Raw genomic sequence first — 24,491 nt, forward strand, 5'->3', positions numbered from 1 at the left:
CTCTCCATGTAATAACTGTCCGTCCTTGGCTCTCAAACTGACCCCCTCCTTCCCCCCTAACACCACCAAACACACACACCATCAGTTTCGGATTGATTCAGGTTGGACAGTTAGTGGATTTCCATCATCTAATGCAAGCTGTGAGTGCTTCTCTTTTGTCCTGCTGTTTGAGCAACTGTCTGCTCCTGTGTCTTTTTTTTTTTTTTTAAATACTAACAACATCTCAGGCAGCCAGCAATCTCCTTGGCATGTCCTCTTATTACTACACACATTGAATGCACCTCGCTGCTGCTGCTGCTGCCTTTTGAGTGCTCAAGCAGAAATCAGGCCAGTTGAAATTATTGGTATGCCGCCCTTACATTTCATATTTTGCACACTGAATTTTTGATAGGGATCTATTACCGGCAGGTATGCCTTAAGTGCCGAGTCGATTCGGGTTTTGGGAATTTATGTGCAGGGTATGCAGCATGATGTTTATGCAATTTTGGCTCTGAAAGGAAAATCGTAGTCAATAAAAGGAGAGGCTTCAATGAATCAATAACACAAATGACAGGATGTTTAAAACTGGCGAGAGCCTTTATTTTCATTCAACATTACAAAAAGAAAGAAGCTATTTACAATTACATTGAATTTGCCATTATTTATTATTCTCTGCTGATCACTTCTGGCTGATCAGTAGTAGTCCTCCGGGTCAGCTTTCTCCCCCTGATTCTGAATCTGCTGCTGCTTCTTGTACAAATCAGCAATCTGCAGAGAGAAGAAGAGATGGACGGAGATTTTAGAGGAAGGGAGGAGGACGGGGGGGGGGCAGGGTTCACACGAGAGAGCACGCATGAAAGAAAGAGGGCGGGAGGGGAGGGAGAACATCATGAAGTCAGGTCAGTAACATGAAGAGAAAAAAAGCTAAAAATAACAGTTTGATTATTCATATCCGAGGCTTTGAAGTCGGTGACTCCCAGCTGCTGACTGGGAGATGGAGGTTATGTTCGCTCGAGCTCATCAGGATTTGAGGGTGAGGGGTGGAAGGCGGGACAATGAATAATGTGTGAACAGCAGGACCACCTCGAATCAGCTGTATTAGTTCCAGTACAGCAGGGTGGCACAGTGAAGAGGAAAACACTGAAACATCACATTTCTACTACAGAGAATCAAGGTTAAGCTTTGATTCTCCGCCTCAAACTGACTGAGTTTCAATTTAATTGTCTGCTAAATCACACACACACACACACACACACACACACACACACACACACACACACACACACACTCTGCGCTAACAAGTGTGTGAAAATAATTGACAAAAGTATAAATGCAGCTGCATCCTTCATTTGATGTTCTGACCTGACTCTCGACTCTAACGGGTACAAACGACTCGAGAGTTAACAGACGGCTGTTAATTAAAGTCAGTGAATACGACCTGAGTTAAAACAGTTTTTGGGTGTCATCGATACTACGTTTGTGTAACTGTTGTGTTCGCTGTTACACAACAATGATTAATGTTTTGTGTGATACCTGGGTAGGATTTTAGAGGACAGAAAAATAAATCACAAAAAAAATGATTATGAGACTATTTTGATAATCGATTGTCATTAAACTTTTTCTCACTCAAGCTTTTTTCCCATTGTGAAAAGTTTTTCTTCTTCTCTTGTTTGGGTTTTGGACTTTTTTGTCAGACAAAAACAAGTAATTTGTAGATGTCAGCTTGGCCTCTGGGAGATTATGATGCATATTTTTTATGTTTTATAGACAAAATAATTAATCGTTTCATTGAGATAATGAACCGACACTTACAGATAATAATAATCACTGGATGCAGCCCTAATTATTTTTCTATTGATTGACTTTTATATACAAAGAGTTTAGACTTGATCAATATATCTTAGAGGTGGATCGGGTTAGTTGGTATAAAAGTATTTCATATAATAACAAAGCAACACATTGGTTGACTCGCAATGTCCTGAGATGAGTTATAAAAAAAAAAAGACGTGCTGGCGGGTCGGTGGGCAGGTCAGAGGTCAGGAGCAAGTAAACATCATGTTAGAAAGATAAAAACATCCTGACAAATAACTGAAATTTTTATGTCTTTGTCAAAATTTACTGTCATTGATCCGAGTGTCCATAAACCAGTAAGCCCCACTGATTAAGAGGTAATGGTTTCATGTTGAATACGATCACAGGTGAGTGTGTTTGCAGGCGGATAGACGAGCGTGTGTTTGGATTCAGGTGAGGTAAGACTCGACCTGCAAATGTCTACTGTACAACATAACTCACTGTTTACTGCCCTGCAATACATTACCCGGATTCCAACAAAGCTTTACCCGACTGTTATACAACATTGTCCTTGCAGCTTTATTCACCCTTGAAATTTTACAGAGCATCTCTTGTGAAGTGACCATGGTGACGCGCCGTCTCTATACAGCACTTCAAATAACACGGCGTAATACCTCGCCAAACAAACATGATTGAATTTTTAATGGCTTACGCTCATTATTTTATTGCACAAGGTTGACCTGTTTGACCTGCTGGGCCTCTGCACAGAACATCTAGAGAGAGTGTTTGATGCTGAAAACGTATTTCAATGCTTTCATCTGCTGTTTCCAGTACAGATGAACTTTTCTGATGTACCTGAGCTCCGGTCGTGGCGTCTTCTGGCTTCTTGTCATCTCTGATCCGAAGGAAACGGGGGAACCTCAGAGAAATGCCCTTTTCTGAATCCACCTAAATAAAAGACAGTTAAACAGGAACACAATCAACTTTTATAATCAATCAGCTGATTACATGTGAGCGTTTGTCCTAGAAATGTAGTGAATTAATTCTTTCAATGAAAATATCAAAGATAAGAGTGATTTTTAAACCCTTTGAGCTCCATTAGATAACCTCTAAAAACCTCTCATTATTACCTTCAAACCATTGAACAGAGAATAACCAGTGCTTTTTAAAATGCTGGATGTGAATCACTGCATTCTGGATGCTTTAATGGATTATACACACATGTAAAAATTTAGGTTTGCCAAGAAAAATCCAGTTGCAAAATGCATTTTACCAAAATTTCAGGATGTCAAATATGGCGAGTGAATAACAGAAAAGCATCCTGACCAATAAACAACTATTAAATGAACTAGTTACAGCCTCTTCTCCCATTAAGGAGAATGGGACACAACCTGCTTGCATTATTACACACAGGAACCACAGCTCATGTCGCTCTGAAGGACCAGTGTGTTATTCATGTGTCGACTGATGACGAGACGTCTCGTGTGCAGACGTCTCAAACTGCGGGCACGGAGCCAGCGTCATGCTGCGGATTGATATCGTTGACAAATTGTGATTAATTGTGAGTTTATTGGTGTAGTTATGGTAATAATCTGAGAAAACGGTGGAGATGACAGGTAGCCGATGTCTTACAAGTGTTGCTGTCATGATACGATTTCTAATAAACCCTCTGAAGTCATTTCTTTTCTGGCCTTCAACCAATTGTTCCACCAGCGAGTGAAGCTGTAGATACATGATGCCATAACTAGATATACTATATTTTAAGGTTTAATGACAATAAAAAGCAACAAGTAGAACATTTAAAAACTAATATTCTGAACATATTTCAGTTACTTCTACTATTAAAAACACACTGCGGGACTTTGTGTCCAACATGCAGCCATTAAACGCAGCATCTTTTACAACATTTTTAATAACTCTATTAACAAGCACCGATTGTGACTTTTCCTTGTAGACAACAGACCATAACAGGGAGAACATTTTAACAGGGTGAACTGACCAATCCCATGGCAGCCTTGTAGATGGGCGACAGCGACAGGTCGGCGCACTTCACTTCCCAGACCTGCACGGCGTCCAGCCACACGTCGGGCTCCGCTGATTGGTCGATGCGGTAGTAGGCACGTGGCTTGGGCAGAATGTGCTCCTGCAGAACATCAAATAAGAAAAAGGACCTTTCTCGTTATCAATTATATTCATTTAGTGAGTAAAATATTTAAAAAAAGATGCTTTTAAGTTTCCAGAACTCAAGGTGATGCCTCAAACTCCAAGATATTAAATTTATAATATAATAAAAGATATACAGTATAGACTGTAGATATGTAGAGACATACATAATGTAAAAAAATAGGGCGATGCATTTATGAAGAGCCTGAAAAAGAGACAGTGACAGAGTGGCTCTGGTTGCCCCTGCTGGATCCTGCTGCTGCTGCCTCACCATCACGTCCCCGAGAGACGGCCCCGGTTTGAACACCCTCTTATTCAAATGATACCTACTCGGCTGAAGGACAACATAAGAGGGTGATTTTCAAACCGCATTAACGCCCACGTGAAAGATTTCATTCAGAAACACATGATTTTATTTCCTGATATTCACCTACGATTAAAAAAAAGCCCCCAAAAAAACATAAAACCTTGAAACCAGGAACTCAAATGTTCCTGTTCTGCAAGCAAACAGAGAAAACTGTCAACTTGTACGATATTTAATAGTCGCCTTTTTTAACTCTGACACGAGTAATCATTCCGTCAGCGTAGGTGTCACACTTCTACAAAAAATGACACCCGTCTCGTTTTTGGCGTGAAACAACCGTTTCAAGCGGATGAATGAGACTCTGAAACAGTATCATGTTAACTAGACTGCCGCAGTGTCCACAGAACTGGGTCATAGTCAAGTAAAGCTGGAGAAAAAAAGAAGAAGAAGAAGGGCTCCGGCAGCAGCAGTAGTGGTGGTGGTGGTTTTTCTTGCACACATTATTTATACTGAAGGCATTGGAGTGACACTCTTTATACTGAGTGAATTACAATGAGTGAGCTGGTAGGCGTGCGGAGTCTTATAAAACATTGCCGCTGATAGACGTTGAGTCCTGTCGGGGGTCTGACTCGCAGCCTCTCGGTTACACGTATCCATGTAACTGTGCTGTAGACAGGTCAGGTATGAGCTGATTAACTAGTTTCTTTGTATTCATTGGTTATAAAATGAAGCAATACAATTTTACAAATCTTTCTAGAACATTATAAATATAAATAAAATATATTGAAGTCTAAAAATGCTGTGATATGAATGTGTGGGGTCCGTTATATGCAAATATTTGTGTTGATTTATATGCATGTACGCCTCCGGAGCCCTGGGTGAAGCATTCACCTGGAGGGCATATGTACTGATACTTAAGGAGGGTAATTAACATTAAACACTAGTGTTGTTGCTGGAGGAAACATATACTATTCCTACTTGTTGGTTTATTTGAAATTAAATAGATTAGTGGACTATGCAGCAATAATGATAAGATAAAAAGGTGAACTTGACTCATTGTTTAATAGAAAAATTGTAGATTTTATAAAAAATCAGTAGCAGCCTCTCAGTGGCTGTTTAAGTAAATCAAATGGTCACATCCAGCTTTTTAAATGTGAATATGTTGATTTATTTTGTCCTTAATGATAGAAAACTATATATTTGAGTTGTGCACTAATGGACGGGACAAAGCAAGACATTTTAGGTTGCATCTTTTGACGTTTTTAACCTGTTTTCTGACATTTTATAGATCAATTAATTGAGAAAATAATCAACAGATTAACCGAGCCGTATTCTGGTTTAGTACAAACTGGGTCTGTACTCATCATCCCTCCTAAAAATCTGTTATTCAAATAGTGGCAAAGTCTGGAATAAGAGCCCTCCGGCTCCTCGTAGAGCGTAATCTCTCATGTTCTTATTAGACGTTTACATGTGAAACATCTGTGCAGGAAGTGCTGAGTTTCACTGGCGGCGATGTGACAGCGTTCGAAAATAAATAGGAGATCATTTCAGAGTAAAAACTTTTTGTGCTGATAGAATATACACTGGACTCAGTTTATCAAAGCCTCTACTTGAGAATTTAAGGTACTTCTGTACTTTTTGTGATGAAATGATGTAGTTTTGGACATCATTTCTATCAGTAATAATACCCTTGTGCTCACCGAGTGAATTACTGAGATCTGGAAGAAAACGGGAACATCACTTAGACTAAACACGAAGCAGTCAGACGATCGAGGAAGAATGGTGAAAATACACACTGCTGGTCGTAAACTGTTCATAAACACATTTCCTGGTTCAAATTTTGTCATACGGCGCTTTTTTACCTCGTTTTACCTCCAAATAAATCAGTCTTTAATAATAATTTGACTAAACTCTCGACTCATCTACAACCTGTCTGATCATGTTCTCGCCAGACGTCGTCGTAGTGATGTTCTCGGTGATGTAATGATGGACAAAACTACGCATAAGACCGGAGCTATACGACTCTCCTTTAATGGTGTGTTTTTACAGCCTCGATGTCTACACAGTGACTTATATAGGAGCACTGGTGTCAGATTTGTACTGGCCGGTGTAACAGAATAAACATCCAGACAGAAGAATAAAAAAAATAAAAAAAATTGGGATCAGTGCGTCCCTCATTATAGCTCAGCACCTCTCCTTCCAGAGGAGTGTGAACAGAGCCAATCATCTTCCTGTCTAGGAGTCCCATCGGCCCGCGGCTCTGCAACCAAAGCAACACGGCCACACCGCTGGTTTGCCTTAATTCACCATCCATCACCTTCAGACGGAGGGCTTCATTACAGAGCGCTACAGTACAGGCTGTATTGGTCTGAGGGTGAAAAAAAAAAGGTTACACCGCCTTCTCAATCACTGTTTCCCTGTGATTCTGCACGGTGCAGCAGTTTGTACCGCCGAGTCCGAACCCTTAACCTTTAAAATATGACTTTAATAAAACAACAACAGTGTGTGCTACGTTTGTCAAGTGTTATCTCACAATTAGTCTCTTTGATAAACAAATGACCGCGTTGTCAAAAGCCTCTCTGTTTTTATTTTTGTAAAAAAAAACAGGTCTAAATATAGCCGATAAAGCTCTTAAATGAACTCTGACTCTCATTTTTCAGAGAGCGGTTGTCAATTTCTTCAAATGCTGCTGCTGCTGCTGCTGCTCTGGAACAAAACCTCTTCAAAAGTAAATTGAAAAAGCAATTCATTACCTAACGTCAGAGCGCTGCTAAACAGTTGCTCCGGACGCACGTTTTTTTTTTATTGGTGAAGTAGTTTATGGTCGCTGGCCGATATTTTCCCCCACGTACAGACTAAATCCACACATTGATGCATTAAAAAAAAAATTCATAGCATGTTTAAAATTGTAGATATTATGTGGACAAAACCTGGAGGGGAAAAAAAAGAAACTTATATTCCGTAACACTTGAGCTTATTTCTATTACTTCTCTCATGCTGGGGAGGTAAGAGTACCTGAAGGCATCGTTTACGAAAATGGTTGCGGTATTTGAATTTTATTTCAGAAGTGTTTTTGCACAATAGCCGTCTCATTTCAGTGTGAATATCTCCATTTATGTCTGAATAGATGGAATGAGTGTAGAACTCAATTAGGGAATGATTATTTCTGAAATGAACGGGCTCCGAAGAGCTCAGCGATACTCGATCCGGCTCTTTTAACCTCAAAAAAATGACGTTGATTCAGAAGGAAATACCTGTGGCTTCACAGTGTTAAAAGCTCAGGTTCTGAAGACAAAACAAGTGTTGATTGTGACATTTTTGTGCAATAGTTACAGCGTGCCACTTTACCTTTAAGAACTTGTAATGCTGCTCCAGATCTTCATCCTTGAAGCCTGTCCCGATCTGGAAGAGACAAAAGGAGATAAGACACACACACACGCAGGTATACACATACACGTATTCCCTCATGGTGAGACAGCAGACATTTGGCAGCGAGGCGGCAGAACACAGAACAGCGAGCGTATCCCCTCCCGACAACACAAGCGTCTTGTCTGCCTGCTTCGCCTGGAGCGTCGTGTCACCTCTCAAAAGACCCGAACCCGCTGAGACACGAGAATCACCTAACGGGCTGACACGCACAGAAAGGGAAAGAAAAAAAAAAGAAAAGATGGGGGGGGGGGGCTGGTATATCATGCAAATATAGTGTTTTCCAGCTCACAGATGTGTTCGAAAAAGGTTTATTCTGCAGGTGTCAACAAATGCTTTATGTTTCTGAGGCTGCAATGGCCACAAGGGCGTTTAGAGGTGTTTCATTCAAACCGTGGCACCTTTATGGTTTTCATTTTATCCACCTGGCCGGACCAAGGCCTGCTCCCAGCAAACAGTGCAGTTTGTAGGAGTAAGGACATATGAAACAACTAATCCACACAAAATACAGGAACAGAACGACCCTGTAGGGGTGTTTTCTGTTAGTTAAGAAAATTTAAGATGTTTTATGTTTTATTTGATGTAATCACACAGGTGTGTGAGAGCTAACGTTACTGGGAGGAAGGTTTTCAGTACCAGTGAAACAACAACATTGAAGGTTTGGTACAGATTAGAACATTCTGCTAATTGATTCCTTGGTTTGAATCATTTTATAAGAAGAAAAATGTCCAAATTCTCTGATTCCAGCTTCTCAAATTTCTGGTTTATTTACTTATTTCTATGACAGTAAACTAAATCTCTGGATTGTGGACTGTTGGTCTGGACAAAAGAAGACATTTGAGGACGTCACCTTGGACTTTGGGAAACAGTCATTGACATTTTTCACCATTTTTAGACATTTCATAGACCAAACATCTAATCAACCAAAAAATAAATAATCGACAGATGAATCGATAACGTATTTGATGAAGAATGTTCTGAAAAGTTGGATTTAGTATTTGTATGTTTTGAATTTATGGTTTATATTGTCTCGTGTCTTGGATGAAGAACAGTGTCACAAGGATTTTAAAAAGATGTTTTGCATCTGTCGTGATCTATAAATCACACGACTGACCGATGCACCACAAAACTTCACATTTGAGAAGCTGAAACCAAAGAATATTTGGCCTTTGTGCTTGAAAAATGAATGAAATGTTTAATTGATTAACAAAATAGTTTCTGATCTTTTGTTTTGTTTATCAGGATGATGGATTAAATCAACTCATCGTTTCATCTCTACAAAATCTCAGACACCCTGATGAAGGCAAGAAAGATGAAAATATTGAGGTGAATAAATCATGGTGTTATAAAATTATGATTTAGATAAAGCTAAGAATCTGACACACTTTTGATTGCAGGATCCAACAGGTTGAGGTTTTACTCAGCTCTAGAGGACGACCACAGAGAGGAACGGCTGTTTGAAATTGTATTTTTTATTATCTGGGCTTAAATTCTTGTTGTATTTGAACAGACGACACTGCTCACTTTGTTCTAAGCTTCTAAGTCAAAAGGTTTATTTGAATGTCCTTCTAGAGTTTTCTTTTTTTGACACTCACTCCTACTAGCCTATCGCTCCGAGTCATTCCTGCGTCCCATGCAATCAAGCTACAGACCCTTCATTAAAACTCCATCAAAGCAAGTAAGTGGATTCAGCAACCAAGAGAAAGAAAGTCTGTTCTGAGGCATCCAACTGGGCTTAATTTGCTTGAAGCTCTAACACAAAGCACAAAAACATTTAGGGAGATTGGTGTTGACAAATATCCAGTACTCATGCTAGGAAAATATTAAAAAGCAGCTTTTATGTTCACAGAAGACTTTACAATAAGCCAAAATAAGTGCATTATGTTTATCTTAAGTTACACAGATTTGAATGTGATGTTTCAGCTTCTTCTACTGACAAACTCCTCAGTTTAACAGTATGATTGTACCTATAACGACCGAATAACTAATGAACCTTTTGTCATGTGATTTTTTATGATTCCTGGATGGTTTGTCATCGTATAGGGGACGCCTACACATACAGAATACAGCGTGCACCAGCGTCCAAATGTTTTTTCACAGCGTCTAAACTGAATGAACCGAAAAAAAAACTATGCTGAGAGTCTCTACCGCATTTTGCTGTCATTTATGGTCACACTAGCTTCTCTGTCCTCTCTGCTCTCTTTGACCTCTTTTGATCGAGAGCAGGGCTCAGCTCCCCCCCTCGCTGCCCCGCCGCCCCACACACACACACACACGCAGCGGGCAGCGGAGCAGAGAGGCCGCGGTGGAGCATGACCACAGCGTGCTGGTTAAATTAATAGCGAATTGTTACAAACAAAGCTAAAACTAAAAGCTGTCTTTGTGTGTTTCCTAACTGTTAAGCTTAGTTTGTAATGTTTGTGACGCTCTAGCAGCAGCGGCGGTGGCGGCGGCGGCGGTACCTGCAGGCAGTGAATCACATCAGCAGCAGCAGAGGGAGGAGGACAGAGGACAGGATGAATGACTGATACTGACTGATGTCTGTGTTCTTCTTCTTTCTCTCTGAACTTCACTCGGTATTTTTGATGTCGAGAATATTATTTATTTTACTGACATGTTAGATTTGTTTCCAGTGAGATATTATTGAGTTTATACAGTGACTTTGCTCTTGTAAACATTACTGTTGCTGCTGGAGAAACAATGTTTTGTCATGTTTAAAATATAAACTCTCATCCTGGTCTGATCTTTTTTAAAATGATAAATTAAAAAACAAACAAACAATTCTTTAGTATTGAAAAGGAACTGATGAGAGTACTGATAAATAACCGGACTGATAAGAAAGATCATATCTGTCCCTACAGCTAGTTGGTGGCTACAGCTTAATTATGGGATGATGAGAAAATCCCAGTTCAAATCCATTCACTGTAAGCCTTGTTTTATCAATGTTTTGTTATAATTATTTTTTTATGACACACAGTGTGTGTGTGTATTTTAAAAAAAAAAACAAATATCAGTGTTTCCCTTAAATTCATTCTGCAGTGGTGCATCACTGCCGCACAATTATGAGCGCCGCTGCTAAAGTTTCACATGATCATTAATATCAACAAGCTTCTAACGATTCTCACTAATGATAACACCCTGGTTACCGTGCGATTGTTTTGAGTCATCGTCCCTCTGCTCATTCTTCATAGGACGTCTACGTCAAAAGGTGCAGTTATAAGAGTAGCCCCGTTAAGGAGTAGGGTAGTGTGTGTAGTCTGTGTGCATAGTGAGCGGCGGTGAATGCAAGCTGAGGCTAATCTGACCAGGCTCATTTAAGGTGGACTGACCTTTAAGGTTGACCAGCTGTTATCATTTTAGTGTCAATCTAAGCTCTTAAACAGAGAACAAAATAAATATCTGGCTGCTTTGTCTCCTCTGAGTTTTTTTTGCTCTCAGCGAGAGGCGGAGGGGAGGAGGTTATATTTATATTTTTAGATAGTTTTTATGTGTGTAAATTAATTGACTATGTGTACTTCTGTTTGAAAAGTCGGTTGCCTCCAAATTGCCCCTTGAGGGACTAATAAAGTATTTTGAATTGAATACTCCTGTTTTGTGTTACTTTCCCTCTGCCACGGCTCAGCAAGGAAACACTGTCCAGGGAACTAAATCATACTGCTAAAGCCTCATTATCTTCAGCTGAGCTTCACAATGCTTTGTTATACAGAACAGGGCCTGTGGGTTTTGTCCCCCATCACTTACGTTGAAATTACTTCAGGGAAGGGATCTCTCTGCAGTAAACGCGGGCAGGACGAATAATTACAGCTGCCAATGTACATATGAAAAAGGTGAAGCTATTCTTTAACTGTTTTTCTCCTGAGTTTCTTTCTCATTTACCATTTGTGCACATCAAAGATGAAGGGGGCCTGATAAATAAATGACAACACTTGCAAATATCCACATTGTGGTATATTTCATGTCCAGCGATATTTAAAAAAAAAGGACATGGCAGCCCACCAAACGCTGAAAGCTGAATGCCAAATGCAGAAAAGACGTCAGCCCACCACTTAATTATGAAATAAAATGGCTCTGGTTTTTAAAGAGTCCTGCAGGCCTCCATGTACTACTTAACTTTTCTGATGCACCAACAGAACTTTAAGAAAGTACAAGGTGTAAATTGAGATCAGATAGGAACGCCGAGCCGGGACACCTCAGGGTGTTATTAACACTTTTAAAAACTCAGATCAAACCTCTGTGATTGGACAGGTGACACTGACTGACAGGTATGACTGAGTAGTTATATATTTTTTTACATTATTTTGTCTTTTGGCAGACGCTTTTATACAAATTGACTTACGAGCAAGGCAAGACAATCAAGCGTTAGAGGACAGTGACTCAGAAAGAGCCGTGGTACGAGTGCAATGAGAGAGTGGTAGAAAAACATTATTACCTATAAATATATATACAGATGGGTGATAAATTACAGGAAAAATCTGAATAAATGAGTGGAGAAACATAACAAATGCAGATATTTCCATACAGGTGCACTGCATGGTACCGTTAAGCAATTAACATCCAATCAGGCTCTGTGGCATGTATGAGTATATCGAGCAGGACCAGGTGATTCTCAGTTTGTATCAAGATGACAAGAGGAAAATATCTTTGAAAGAGGGGTCGTCGCTGGGGCAACGGATGGCGGGAGCTTCAGTCACAAAGACGGCTCAACTGGCTGGTGATTCAATAAGAACACTGACTAAAGAGACATCTGCATTTAGATCTATGGGAAAGACTTCATTAAACACCTATGGAAGATTTTTGGACCAAGGTGTTAGACAGCACTCTACACCACCGCCATCATAACACTAAATGAGGGAATATCTTTTGGAAGAATGGTGTTCATCCCTCCAGTAGAGTTTCATAGACTTGCCGAGGTGCATTGAAGCTGTTCTGTCAGCACGTGGTGGCCCTACACCTTACTAAGACACTTTATGATGGTTTTTCCTTTATTTCGTCACCTGTCTGTAGTAAACAGTAAAGTAAAAGTAAATAACAACTGGAACTTCCACTCTGCAGCTCAATCATCATTTATTTAGAGCTGGAGAGCTGAATATTTTAACATTTTTGACAATGTAAAGATGTGAAAATACTGCAGCTTAGAGCTATTCAAGCAGGAAAAAAAAAAAAAAGATTAATATGAAAATCAATAACAGACAAAAGACAGGAATTCTTCATCTGACATTTTACGCAGCAAGCGGTATCTTCTGTTGTGTAATCTAAACTCAACATCCGGCCTCGGCTCACTTATCCGGTATAAGTTATCTCATGTCTGAAAACATTCTCCAAAAGAGATTTTATTTATAGAAAGAAATATTATGAACAGAGAAAACCAATACCGCCGCATGACAAGTTCAATCTGATGGGCGCTTTCACCTCCGTTGGCAACCGGCGGAGCTGCTCGGCGGCCAACAGCAGAACACTGCGGTTATGACGAAGGAGCTGCCAGGTGTGAATGTGCGAAAGTATGTGAGAGTGAGGAAAGTGGTTCTGGGGGAAAAAGAGAGAGTGTGTGTGTGTGTGTTCATAGCTCACTAAATCCCTTTACCATGGATAAAGACATAAAAGTTACAGACAGGGGGGGAGAAAAAAATTGGAGATGGAAGGTTTGTTCAGGACAGAAGTGATGCTCTGTGGTGAAGTCATACTCCGGCTTGTTCACGCTCTTATTATCTCAAACACACACACACACACACACACACACACACACACACACACACACAAGTAGTCACGCATGCTCCAATACATGCTTACAACTTATCTTAAGACGCTCCCAGTCAAGCCTTCACACACACACACTTATAGACGCATAAAGATTTTTCTCCAACTCAAATTTGAGGGGAAAAGTGACAGTTCAAAAGCAACCACACACAAACACACACACACACACACACACACACACACACACACACACACACTAAATACAACAAACACATTCAAAACACACTCGGCACAAACATAACAAGACTAGGTCAAAACCTAGTATATGGCCGGACCGTAAATGTGCGAAATTGTGGCCAAATTGTTACAGGGACAGTCAGTGGTTGCGTCTATAATGTGAATTCCTGGATATGAAATGTTCATCTGGTATTTTCTGTATTGGTCCCAGTAATATTTGTTGTTCAAGTGTACTTGAAGTAGCATATCACAAATGTTCAAGGTATAAATGCAGTTACAAGAACAATACTTTCCTCTCATATCATGGGATGTTTGATTTATCTGTTAACTCCTGCTGCTGCTCTTTCATCCGTTTCTATCTGCGGATGTCTGTAAACATATGGTCTAATCCATATGTTTAAATAGGATTAGCATGCTAGGTTAACAGTCTGTCAGCTGCGTGACTTTATATCCGCGCTGTGACGTCTTTCACAACGCACAAACACCGTTAACACACCTGTCACCTGCCCGGCATGGTGCTGTTAAACCGGAAACACTGCGGCTACACCTTAGTTTTATACAGTTTATTGGTTAGCGCAGCTATATTAATAATGCTAACGGTGCAGGCTGGTGAAACGGATCCGTCGCATCTCTTTGTATCCATGGGTTGGTGCTCCTGTCAGCGTCGGAGCTTAGGTCAGTAAATGTGTGTTTTTAAAACTTATTTGGGGACTGCGCTCAGGGCTCCGGTATAAACGCCCCCCGTACGCCACCTGACAAGTGTAGTTGTCGTCAACTCAAGTACTTCACTTGGATCACCGTCTCTCCTCTGCTCCGCTGTGCCTGCACCACAGAGAGCAGAGGAGAGCAGCAAAACGCAGCAGAGACAGTGTTTATTTATGTTATTTACCTAATTTATGTGCACTCGCTTCACTTCAGCTCAGTGTGAGAGTCTCTACTGTGTTTTGCTGTCATTTATGGTCACACAACTCTCCTCTGCTCTCTGTCTTTCAGCGAGGGCGGGGCTGAGCTTGCCGTGTGTGTGCTGCACACACAGCGGAGCAGAGGAGAGACAGTGAGCCAGGTGAAGTATTCGGGTTAACAGCTACACTTGTAACTTTGCTGTAAGTGCAATAAAAGCTTCTCCAGTAAAAAGCCAAGAAGAGTAATTTATTAATGTAATCTGCGCATGGACAAAGACAAAACAGGAGCTTGTGCTTAAAAGAGGGGCTACTTCTGTCACATAGATGTGGTTTGGGTAAAAGTCTGACAGGGACTAGAAACTATTTATTCATTGAATTTACAGAAAATGTGCTACGTCATAATATGCATCGTTATCTAGATATGAAATGACCTATATCAGGATGAGATTTCGGTCATATCACACAGCTCTAGCACAGGTTATCTAGAGCTGCAACGATAAGTTGATTAATCAATCAGGCAGAAAATTAACCAGCAACTATTTTGATAATCACTCATTCTCTGGTTCAAACTTCTCAACTGAGAATATTTTCTGGTTTCTTTAGTTTTCTATGATAGTAAACAAAATATCTCTGGGTTGAGGACTGCTGCTCAGGACAAAAGAAGACATTTGAGGACATCAGCTTTGGGAAACTGATCAACATTTTCCACAATTTTAAGACATTTTATAGACCAAACGTCTAACTTATTCATCTAGAAAATAAACATATTAATTGATAATGAAAATAATAGTTAGTTGCAGCCCTAGAGTAATCCCTCCACTGAAATACATGACATCACACACATGCACAGGTCGTGTTGTTTTCAGAGACGGTTGGTACCGTCCAATTCAGACATTTTCTCATAATGAACACACTGTGATTTATTCCATTGTTATGGTTTAAGTAGATAAGAATCTGCTTGTAAAAAAAGCTGATTCAATTTGATCATTTTAGAGATTGCATTACGTGAATTTTGCAAAGTAAGAAATGCTTAAACTTGGAAGCCCTGTTTGCAAATTTATGCCTAAGGAGGAATGAATAAATAATTGTTTTCATCTGTTTTTATTCAAATTGTGTTGAAAATATTACCAGTGAAACGAACCATGAGCCCCGTATCATCCTGAATCAGGTGCTGGATGTAAAGCTTCACCTGTATTAACATGTGTGTACTGCGCTGACACGCACCTTGCAGACAGACTGGAACTCCTCGTTCTCGTCGTCATAGCAGGCCAGCAGGAAGCCTCCGTATGTTCCCGTCCTCTTGCCTTTTCCCAGGTAGGCGCCGATCACACACAGGTCCACTGTGTCGCCCACACCCTCCAGGTAGTCCTTTTTCAGCTGGGGTAAAGACAGCGGCGTGTGCGAGAGGAAATACAGTACGTTTCATGATTAGGGGTGTAACAACATATGGCGTGATATATGCACACTGTCAACATGCATTGTCGAGCCCACCAAAAATAGAATCCCAGAATTCATTACGACTCCCAAAAGGTACTAATTTTCTTTGCATGAATTAAATGCCAGAAGGCACAATTAAAATCTAATTTATAAAAAATGTGAACTGTCAAGAGTTCTTAACTGCAGCCTGACAATCAATGTCCACAAGTCTAAAAATCAATGTGTGTGGAAATATTAAAACCAGGAAATATGAACTGAGGTGTTTGAAAAATGTTACTGTAACAAAGTTATTGTAGTTGTATTTTGTCTATTGTTGCATGTAGAACAAACTCCTCTTGATTTTAATAAGAATATTTAAATTAGCAAGAATGGTAAGAGAATAATAACAAAGAGTTTTTGAACATTATACCTACAGAGAGGTAAATCAAGAACTCTATATACTCTCTACTTGACTAGATGTGTTTGTGTCATAATAGAAAAAATGTTTTCAGTTGTATAACAACCATGTTGGGGTCAGCGCAGGAATGGAAATTAGCATCAGCCACCGGCCAAACACTGGTGAATTTGCTCAACCACTGGGCACGGCGGCCGACGTGCTGTAACGTTACCAGTCGACGGCGAGTCTCTGCTGCAGTTCATATCACTTAGTTTTAGCGTGTGTGACTGTGACGTTACTGTCTGTGTGCACGACATGAGCCATCGTGCGGCTATGTGTGGGATGTGTTAACCTGACTGGTAAACCAGATAAATGAGACCAATCGGAGCTGCTCACTGGTCATGACCAATCAGCTGATCATCTCTACAAACAGCTTCATTGTGGGCACCAAATATTTAAAATCGGTGGCTATCAAGGATCACAAAGCCTCCAAATGCCACAAGGAGGTGATCTGCATCATAGAAGGATAGAGAGAACACCTGCAATGAGTGTGTGTGTATAATAATGTGTGGTAGATTGTTAAAGTTCTAATTTAAAATGGATCTACTGTGCACCGCTTGGGTGTTACACAAAAGTGAGATTTAACAGTGAGATTACACAATAGTGGCTGGTAAAAAAAAAAAAATATATATATATGAGCAGCTGGTAAAATTGGTGGAAGAAAAATTTAACTTCCAGCACTGGGTCAGTGCGTGCCCATGTTTATGATAGGTGTTAAATTTGTGTGAGTTATTGATGTGTCACGTTACTGACCCCCCACCACAACACACACGCACACACACCTTGAGCCAGTTATGAGAGCGCTTGGCAATTTCATAGGTGGCGTCCTTCTCCAGAGTCTTCACCATCAAGCCTTCGCAGGAGTCTGCACATACAGGCAACACACACATATTTCAAGCACCAAAACACGATTCTGGTCGTCCAGAAAGGAAATTAACAGATTATCTTTTAGATACATGGAAGGTCTTTGTCTCTTTTTCACACACACACACACACACACACACACACACACACACACACACACACACAAAGAGAGAGAGAGAGGTCCAGGACACAAACACAGTAGACAAGGACACAGGAATATAACTCACATACACACATGGGGAAACACATTTCTATCTTCTTTCTCATATACAGAGTCGGACACAGACACACACACAAAAAAAACCTCAATTACACAACTCACAGACTCTGCACACGCAGGCAAACACACAATAACACAACCAACATAGGAGGGAAGGTTCAGGCCAGACAAAGAGACAGCAGGAAGGGGGGAAAAAAGTACACAACTACTACACACCTCACACACTTTACACATGAAGGCAGCAGGCAAAGGCACAAAGACAATAAAACTAGCATGCAACACACCCACACACACAAAAAGGTTCAAGACACACAGGTTAAGCAGGCTAGGAAACAAGTACACAGTTAGCACAAACACACAAAAAGTTCAAGACACAAATAGATACAGCAGGAAAGAAAACAATTAAAGTCTGTCACACACACACACACACACACAAACACACACCTCGGACCGACTGCTCCAGGAACTCAGCGATGGTGTCGGTGTTGTCGGAGTCGATGGATCGGGCGAACACAAACTCTCCCTCCACCTCTGAGAAGCTTTCTTTCAGCAGAGCCCGACGCCGACACAGCGGCTGTCGCACCAGGGACTGTGCACACACACGAGAACACACACACACACACACACACACACGTCGTTACAAATGGCAAAACTGTATCATTACAACCATCTCTTCTTCATAGCTTGGGGCCTTGCAATGACAAGGATGAAATGCTGTCTCAACCTTCTACCCACACACACACACACACGCACACACACGCACACGCACACGCACACACAGTCTCAGAGTATACTCACAGATACACAGTGGACACACATGAAACACCGCACACACACTTAACAGTCTCAAACCACCAGAACACACGTGCTATCACTATGAGCATGTTTCAAAACACCTTCAGTAGTTTTGGGGCATTTTGGATTTGTGCATTTAAAAAAAAAAAAATCAAATAGCCACAAATTCACCTAAATATCCCCAAAAAACTCCTTTTAACACTTGGCGTTAGTGGAAAAGAACTTGAAAAATGCAGGTTATTCCAGTTTATGACACTGCTTGAACCTTCTTACTTAATATCCAGCAGTATAGACACAGCATCTGCATACTGCTGCCAGTAAAACGCAAAGTCATGCTTCCCATTAACACAAGAGTGACCATATGTGGGAAGCCAATGAGGGATTACGCCCTTGTTGGTGCATTAGTAGACGTGGTCACAGCAATGATTTTAGAAAGGATAGGTCATAAATCCAAATTCTCCAAGTGCTACCCATTTTTTTCACTTTGACAATGACATTTATTGTACATTTAATCTCAAAGTGTGATAAAATTGCTACTTTTCTGGAGAGATGATGCATGTCAATGATAGGAAATAAAACAGTCGGGTATCCTGACGCGGTGACTTGCATCAAGACTGTTGTGCTCGCATAGAAAACAGAAGAGTGTAAAGTTTTTGATACGTGTCATAAGCTGCCAGTGTGTTGCCTTTAAATCATCCAGCTGTTTTTAAAGACTTCTCCACGATGTCGCTGTTTTGTCCATAACAGACAAATGAAAAAAGTCTAACACAGCCTAAAAAAAAAATACAAAAAAAAATGGACAATGTGTGTAATCATAGAAAGTATTGTCTTCCTCTGGTTTTTAAACCTGTTAAACTCACAGAACCAAGGACGTGACCTTGTTGTCCACAGTGGTAGCTACTGTCCTGCTGGTTTGGTTGCGTGTTGGCACAGATGGTTTTTTGGGGGGGGGAATAGCATGAAAAGCTCTCCCCAGGCTAACAACAAAGTTAGTAGTGACAAGGACTGCAGCGCGTTGGGAATAGGACGTTCCAAAATGTTAGAAAAGGGGGAATAACACAAAAATAAAAAAAAGGCAATAGAAGAAGAAGACAATGTGCTTATAGATGCAAATAAATTCATGCAAAAGTTTGGGCACCCCTTAATAATTAACATATTTTGGTGATTTTTTAATTGAAAATATATAAACAGTCTCTCTAGTATATGGGGACATTAATACATAGTTGCTTTTTATGTCATAAATTGAACAAAAATAAATAAATAAAAACAACTGTGGCATGTGCAAACATTCAGGCACCCTACGAGTTCTAAAGTCGTCTTTTTACGAGGTCTCGCACCTTAATAAGCTTGTTAGACCTTCAGGCATGTCAATAATTGTCAGGAAATGTCAGCTGGTGCCAGTTTCAAAAAGCTTTACAAATACTCTGACTCTTCAAACCATGTGCGAACACTCAGCGGCGACGGGTTCCTCTAAGCAGCTGTGTAAGACTCTGAAAATGAAAGCCGTTGAAGCCCACAATGAAGGGAAAGGCTACAAGAAGATAGCAAAGTGTTGTCAGCTTGCAGTTTCCACAGTGCGAAATGTAATTAAGAGATGGCACTTTAAGGGGAACTGTGGAGGTGGAGAAGATGAGATCTGGAAGATCAAGAAAAAAAAACCTCTCAGAGGGAACTGCTTATACGCTGTCCGGAAAGGCAAATCAAAAAAAAAAAAAAAACTCCCCCATTTGACTGCAGGAAGATTTAGCAGACTCAGAAGTGGCGGTGCAGCGTTCCTCCTTGTTATGCAGTGATACTCGCACAAACAAGACCTTCATGGAGGAGTCAGTAGAAGAAAAACCTTACATGCATCCTCATCATAAAAATCCAACATCAGAAGTATGCAACAAGAACATCTACAGAAGCCTGATGCGTGCTGCGGACTGATGAAGTTACAATAGAAGTCTTTGGCCGCAATCAGCAAAGGTATGTAGGGAGAGAAAAAAAACAAAAAAACTCATGAAAAAGAACATCTTGCCAACTGTTAAACATGGGGGTGGATGTATCATGCTTTGAGGTTGTGTTGCAGCAGGTGGCACGGGAAACATTGCACCGGTGGAGGGACTGGACTCCACTAAATGCCAGCAAACTCTGAAAGCAAACATCACAAAACCAAAAAAAAGCTGAAAAGAGGAAGGATAACGAACCTAAACATACCTCGAAACCCATCATTGACTTACCTCGAGACTCGTGAGCTGAGGGAGTTTTTTTTTATAATTGCGACTTAAACATTAGTGGAAAATCTGTGGGTGGATCTTAAAAGAACTGTGCATGCAAGACGGCTCGAGAATATTACAGAACTAGAAGCCTTTTTTTTGCGAGGAAGAATGAGAGAAAATCCTAAATACAAGAATTGAAAGACTGTTAGCTTGGCTACAAAAGACGTCTGCAAGCTGTGATAACTGCCAGAGGGGCTGTTACTAAGTACCCAATCTGTAGGGTGCCCAAACTTTTGCACACGCCACAATGTTTTTTTATTTTTGTTCATTTTATGATATAAAAAAAAAAAAAAACTATGCATTAATGTTTGCTGAAAATATTGTGTTTTATGTTCCGCATCCTCCAGAGACTGTGTTTACATCTTTTCAAGTAAAAAAAAAAAAATTATTTGTTAAGGGGTGCCTGAATTTTTTGCAGACAACTGTAAATGCCATATTGTGTTGGAAACAGCAATGAAATGACACAATTTAAAACTCGCTGGTGCTCTTTCAATTATGTAATTTTGTTGGTCCACTTGGGAAAACTCAGGTTCCACCAGCTGATGGGAACATTGACTGATTTACATTGTCTGTTCTTCAGCTGACTTTCAGGAAACTAACAAAAAAAATTGTGCATTATTTGGATGGAAAGAGAAGTTGTTGTTTTTTTTTAAGAGACGTGTACACACAAGCACACACTCACAGTCCCATGAGTCACGATTACCGTCCACCGCACACACAGTCTCAAAAAAGCTCTCTCAGACAGACACACACACACACACTCAGACACACTCTACTGGAATTACATTGAGCATTACAATCATTATCTAGTTACGGGCTCCAGTAGCACCATCATTGGTATTCAGGGACATCGTTGGCATCTTGGCAGGGCGGCGAGCATGCAGGCACGCTTACAAACAATAAACACACGCGCACATACACACACATGCCGGTTTAAAATGATGACGGCAGCGCTGAGAGAGATGTCAGGGTTATATTTGCCTCATCATCACCGGGCCCTTACCTCGCCGTTGAGATAGAGGAGGTCAAAGGCGTACACACACACTTGGACTTTGATCTCTGAGGCATCCACATCCTGCAGGGAGGCATTGAGACACAAACACACACACACACACACACACACATATACATTTTAATGTTTTCTCCCCTTGACAAAAATATGCAAATAAACGCATCTTATTCACAAATCGCTACATCCAACCTTGGGACATGTTACAAAGAGGCCTTTGATTTCCCTCCTGTTCATCTTGAGAGTTAACCAACACGACTTCTCTCTACATTTTAACAGCATCAGACCCCCCTCGCTGTGTTTCACCCCCCCCTCCCCCACCCACCCCCCTCCTCCTCTTTCAGCCTATTACTTCCTGCACTTCACTTCACTCACCTCTCCTACTTCTTCCTCTCCTATTTTCACCTCTCTTGCACCTCATACTGTTTATTCTGAGTTTGTTTACTTGTGCCGGTTTCTACACCATCTACTCTACCTTATTATATGATTTCTACCGCCGTCCCAGTGTTGCACCAGCTGTTCCAAAATCACTAAGTTTGTGAGTAAAATCCTTTCTTTCCGAGCTAAAAGTTTCAAACCAGTGATTTAGTAAATCAGGTTGCATCCCGATAATTAAAAGCTACCCTGTGGAGGTTGGAGTTTTTTTTTTTTGCCAGTGATGCAAAACACCGGCGCTGCAATGATTAGTTAATTAATCAATTGACAGAAAATTAACTGGAAACTATTTTATTTGCTGTGTCATACATGACAGTAAACTGAGTATCTTTGGATTTTTACTGACATTTTATAGACAGAACGATTAATCAGCAGCAGATCAATTGATAATGAAAATAACTAGTAGTTGCTGCCCTACAATAAACATCCCTGCCAATGGTTTTACATGATCTCATTGATCCACAGGTGGCGTAACGCCCCAAGAAGAAACGCACCATGAATATGAAATATCAGATTATTCTAACCAAACATTTGCTAATTTTATAAACTAATTTGGCAAAAAGTTATTGGCATAACATTTTATAATCAGAGATAAATTGTGTTTTTTGTGAAATGTGATTAAAAATATTCCCAGTTTACAACATTAATTACAGCATTTTATCAAACACTGAGTAAGATGTGTTGACCGTATTTCTCATAATTACAGCTGCGATGATTAATCGATAAAGTTCATCAACAGGAAATGTATCAGTTTGTTTTCAACTTCTCAAATGTAATGATTGAATGCTTGTCTTTGTTGTGCGTATATGATATTAAATTGAATATCTTTGGGTTTTGGACTGTTGGTTGGACTAAACAAGACAACTGAAGACGTCATTTTTTCACTATTTTCTGATTTTTTTTATAGACCAGACCATTAATCGAGATAATCGATAATGAGAATAATCGTTAGTCGCAGCCCTACATGTAATATCTTTATTCTTCGCTCTAAAAGGGTCGTGTATGTGAATTTATGAAGCGCCTCTTTAAGAAATCACTTCTCCCAAAACTTGATATCAAAAAATAAATAAATAAATAAATCCTATGACCAGTAGCCAGCGGTGAAGAGATGTTATCAGCGACACAAAATGAAACGGCAGCATCTGCAATAAAACATTTTCTCTCCTGATTTATCCCTCTTCTCCTTCATTCTCCTCTTCAGTCTCTCATTACTTTCCCCTCCGCTCATTAATGATGTTTAATTAGTCTGTATATTAGTTTAATCTCCTCATCTGGAAAAAAAAAAAAAAAAATTCATTTCAGCAGAAACACTTGTGGTGGTAAAACAGTGAAGATATTGTTACAAAAACGCCAGAAGGGCAGTACAATCAGTTTGTGCATCAAACCGTCATTACAAAAACAGTCATGATTTCATAGTGGCGGTAACAATATCCAGCAAAATATCATCAGGATAATCATTTTCACCCATTTTCATCATCGTGCTCTCTGTATTTGCACACTAATTTTATCCTTTCCTAATTTTCAGGGATGTCATCATGCATCCAAAAAAAAAAAACACCAAAAAACCACCAAGGTAAAGGCAGCAGTTTCATTCTAATGTGATTGGTGTGGTGAAAAGAGGCCGTTACTCTGATCAACACTGAAAAAAAAAACACCTTGCTGACATTTGCAATCTCACCCCCCCCTTTACCTCACTACCTCTCTCCCCTCGATCCATTTGACTCCTCTCTCTCCTACTTATCAGTCTCTCTCCCTCTTCTGTCTGCTCTTTCTCTGTCCATCTGCTGCATCATTTCACTCTATTATCCACCTCTCCTCTCCTCTTCAGGTCTCCATCTCTGTCTTGTTTTCTCCCTTCAACCTTTTTTTCCCCCTACCTCCTCCTCTCTACCTTTTTGACACCTGAAGCATTTCATTCATCTTTTTGTCTGTCCGTATCTCCATCCATACCTTCCTCTTACGGGTGGTGAGGACCTGGAAGGGTTGGATCTGTTTCTTCTCACGATCCCAGGCCACCGCCTCGGTGTCCAGGACGCAGGACACCACCGAGTCCTTCTTCATCTGTAGGGGACATGATGAAGATACAGCAATGAATAAAGAGATGAGAGATGATGTTCAACAGAGGGACAAGGAGGGTTTTTCCATTATATATATATAAAAAAGTCAGATGATGTTATTTGCCAACATATAAGCAACACCAGAGGACTGTCTGGAAAATGTAATAGAAGAAAATTTAACAAACTTAAGAGATTTAAACTGAGGACGAGACTCGACTGGCTGCTTTCAACAGGCATGAATGCAGGAAATCCATCTGAAAACATGTTCAGGCTGTTTCAGGACCTGCAGTTGCCCTCAATTTATCACCAAATACTTCAAAAAAGTCAACACATTAACATTTTTCGCCTCTACATTTATCGCTTTCTCTTGAGTAGCCATATCTGTTGCTGCCGTCTCTTCTTCTGTATTTCGCTAGTTGCCAAATTGTTAAAACACACCCCCTCTTTTGGTCGGATGCCCACTTTGTGCCAAAAGCCAAATGCT

At 40.3% G+C, this 24,491-nt stretch overlaps 1 protein-coding gene across 1 annotated transcript in view; it reads right to left on the minus strand.

The window, feature by feature from the left end:
* Positions 1-552: 552 nt before the first annotated feature.
* lig1 (ligase I, DNA, ATP-dependent) overlaps positions 553-24,491 on the minus strand; it is a 54,279-nt gene continuing 30,340 nt past the window's right edge. The window contains exons 19-27 of the mRNA XM_067606584.1: positions 23,901-24,011; positions 21,510-21,581; positions 17,898-18,042; positions 17,152-17,234; positions 15,721-15,873; positions 7,586-7,639; positions 3,770-3,913; positions 2,626-2,718; positions 553-747 (exon numbers count right to left, since the gene is read on the minus strand). Of these exons, the coding sequence (XP_067462685.1) occupies positions 673-747; positions 2,626-2,718; positions 3,770-3,913; positions 7,586-7,639; positions 15,721-15,873; positions 17,152-17,234; positions 17,898-18,042; positions 21,510-21,581; positions 23,901-24,011 (930 nt within the window). The 3' untranslated portion in view covers positions 553-672. The remainder of the gene's footprint in view (positions 748-2,625; positions 2,719-3,769; positions 3,914-7,585; positions 7,640-15,720; positions 15,874-17,151; positions 17,235-17,897; positions 18,043-21,509; positions 21,582-23,900; positions 24,012-24,491) is intronic.

This window comes from Thunnus thynnus, chromosome 12, assembly GCF_963924715.1.
Source record: "Thunnus thynnus chromosome 12, fThuThy2.1, whole genome shotgun sequence".
Classification (NCBI taxonomy): Eukaryota; Metazoa; Chordata; class Actinopteri; order Scombriformes; family Scombridae; genus Thunnus; species Thunnus thynnus.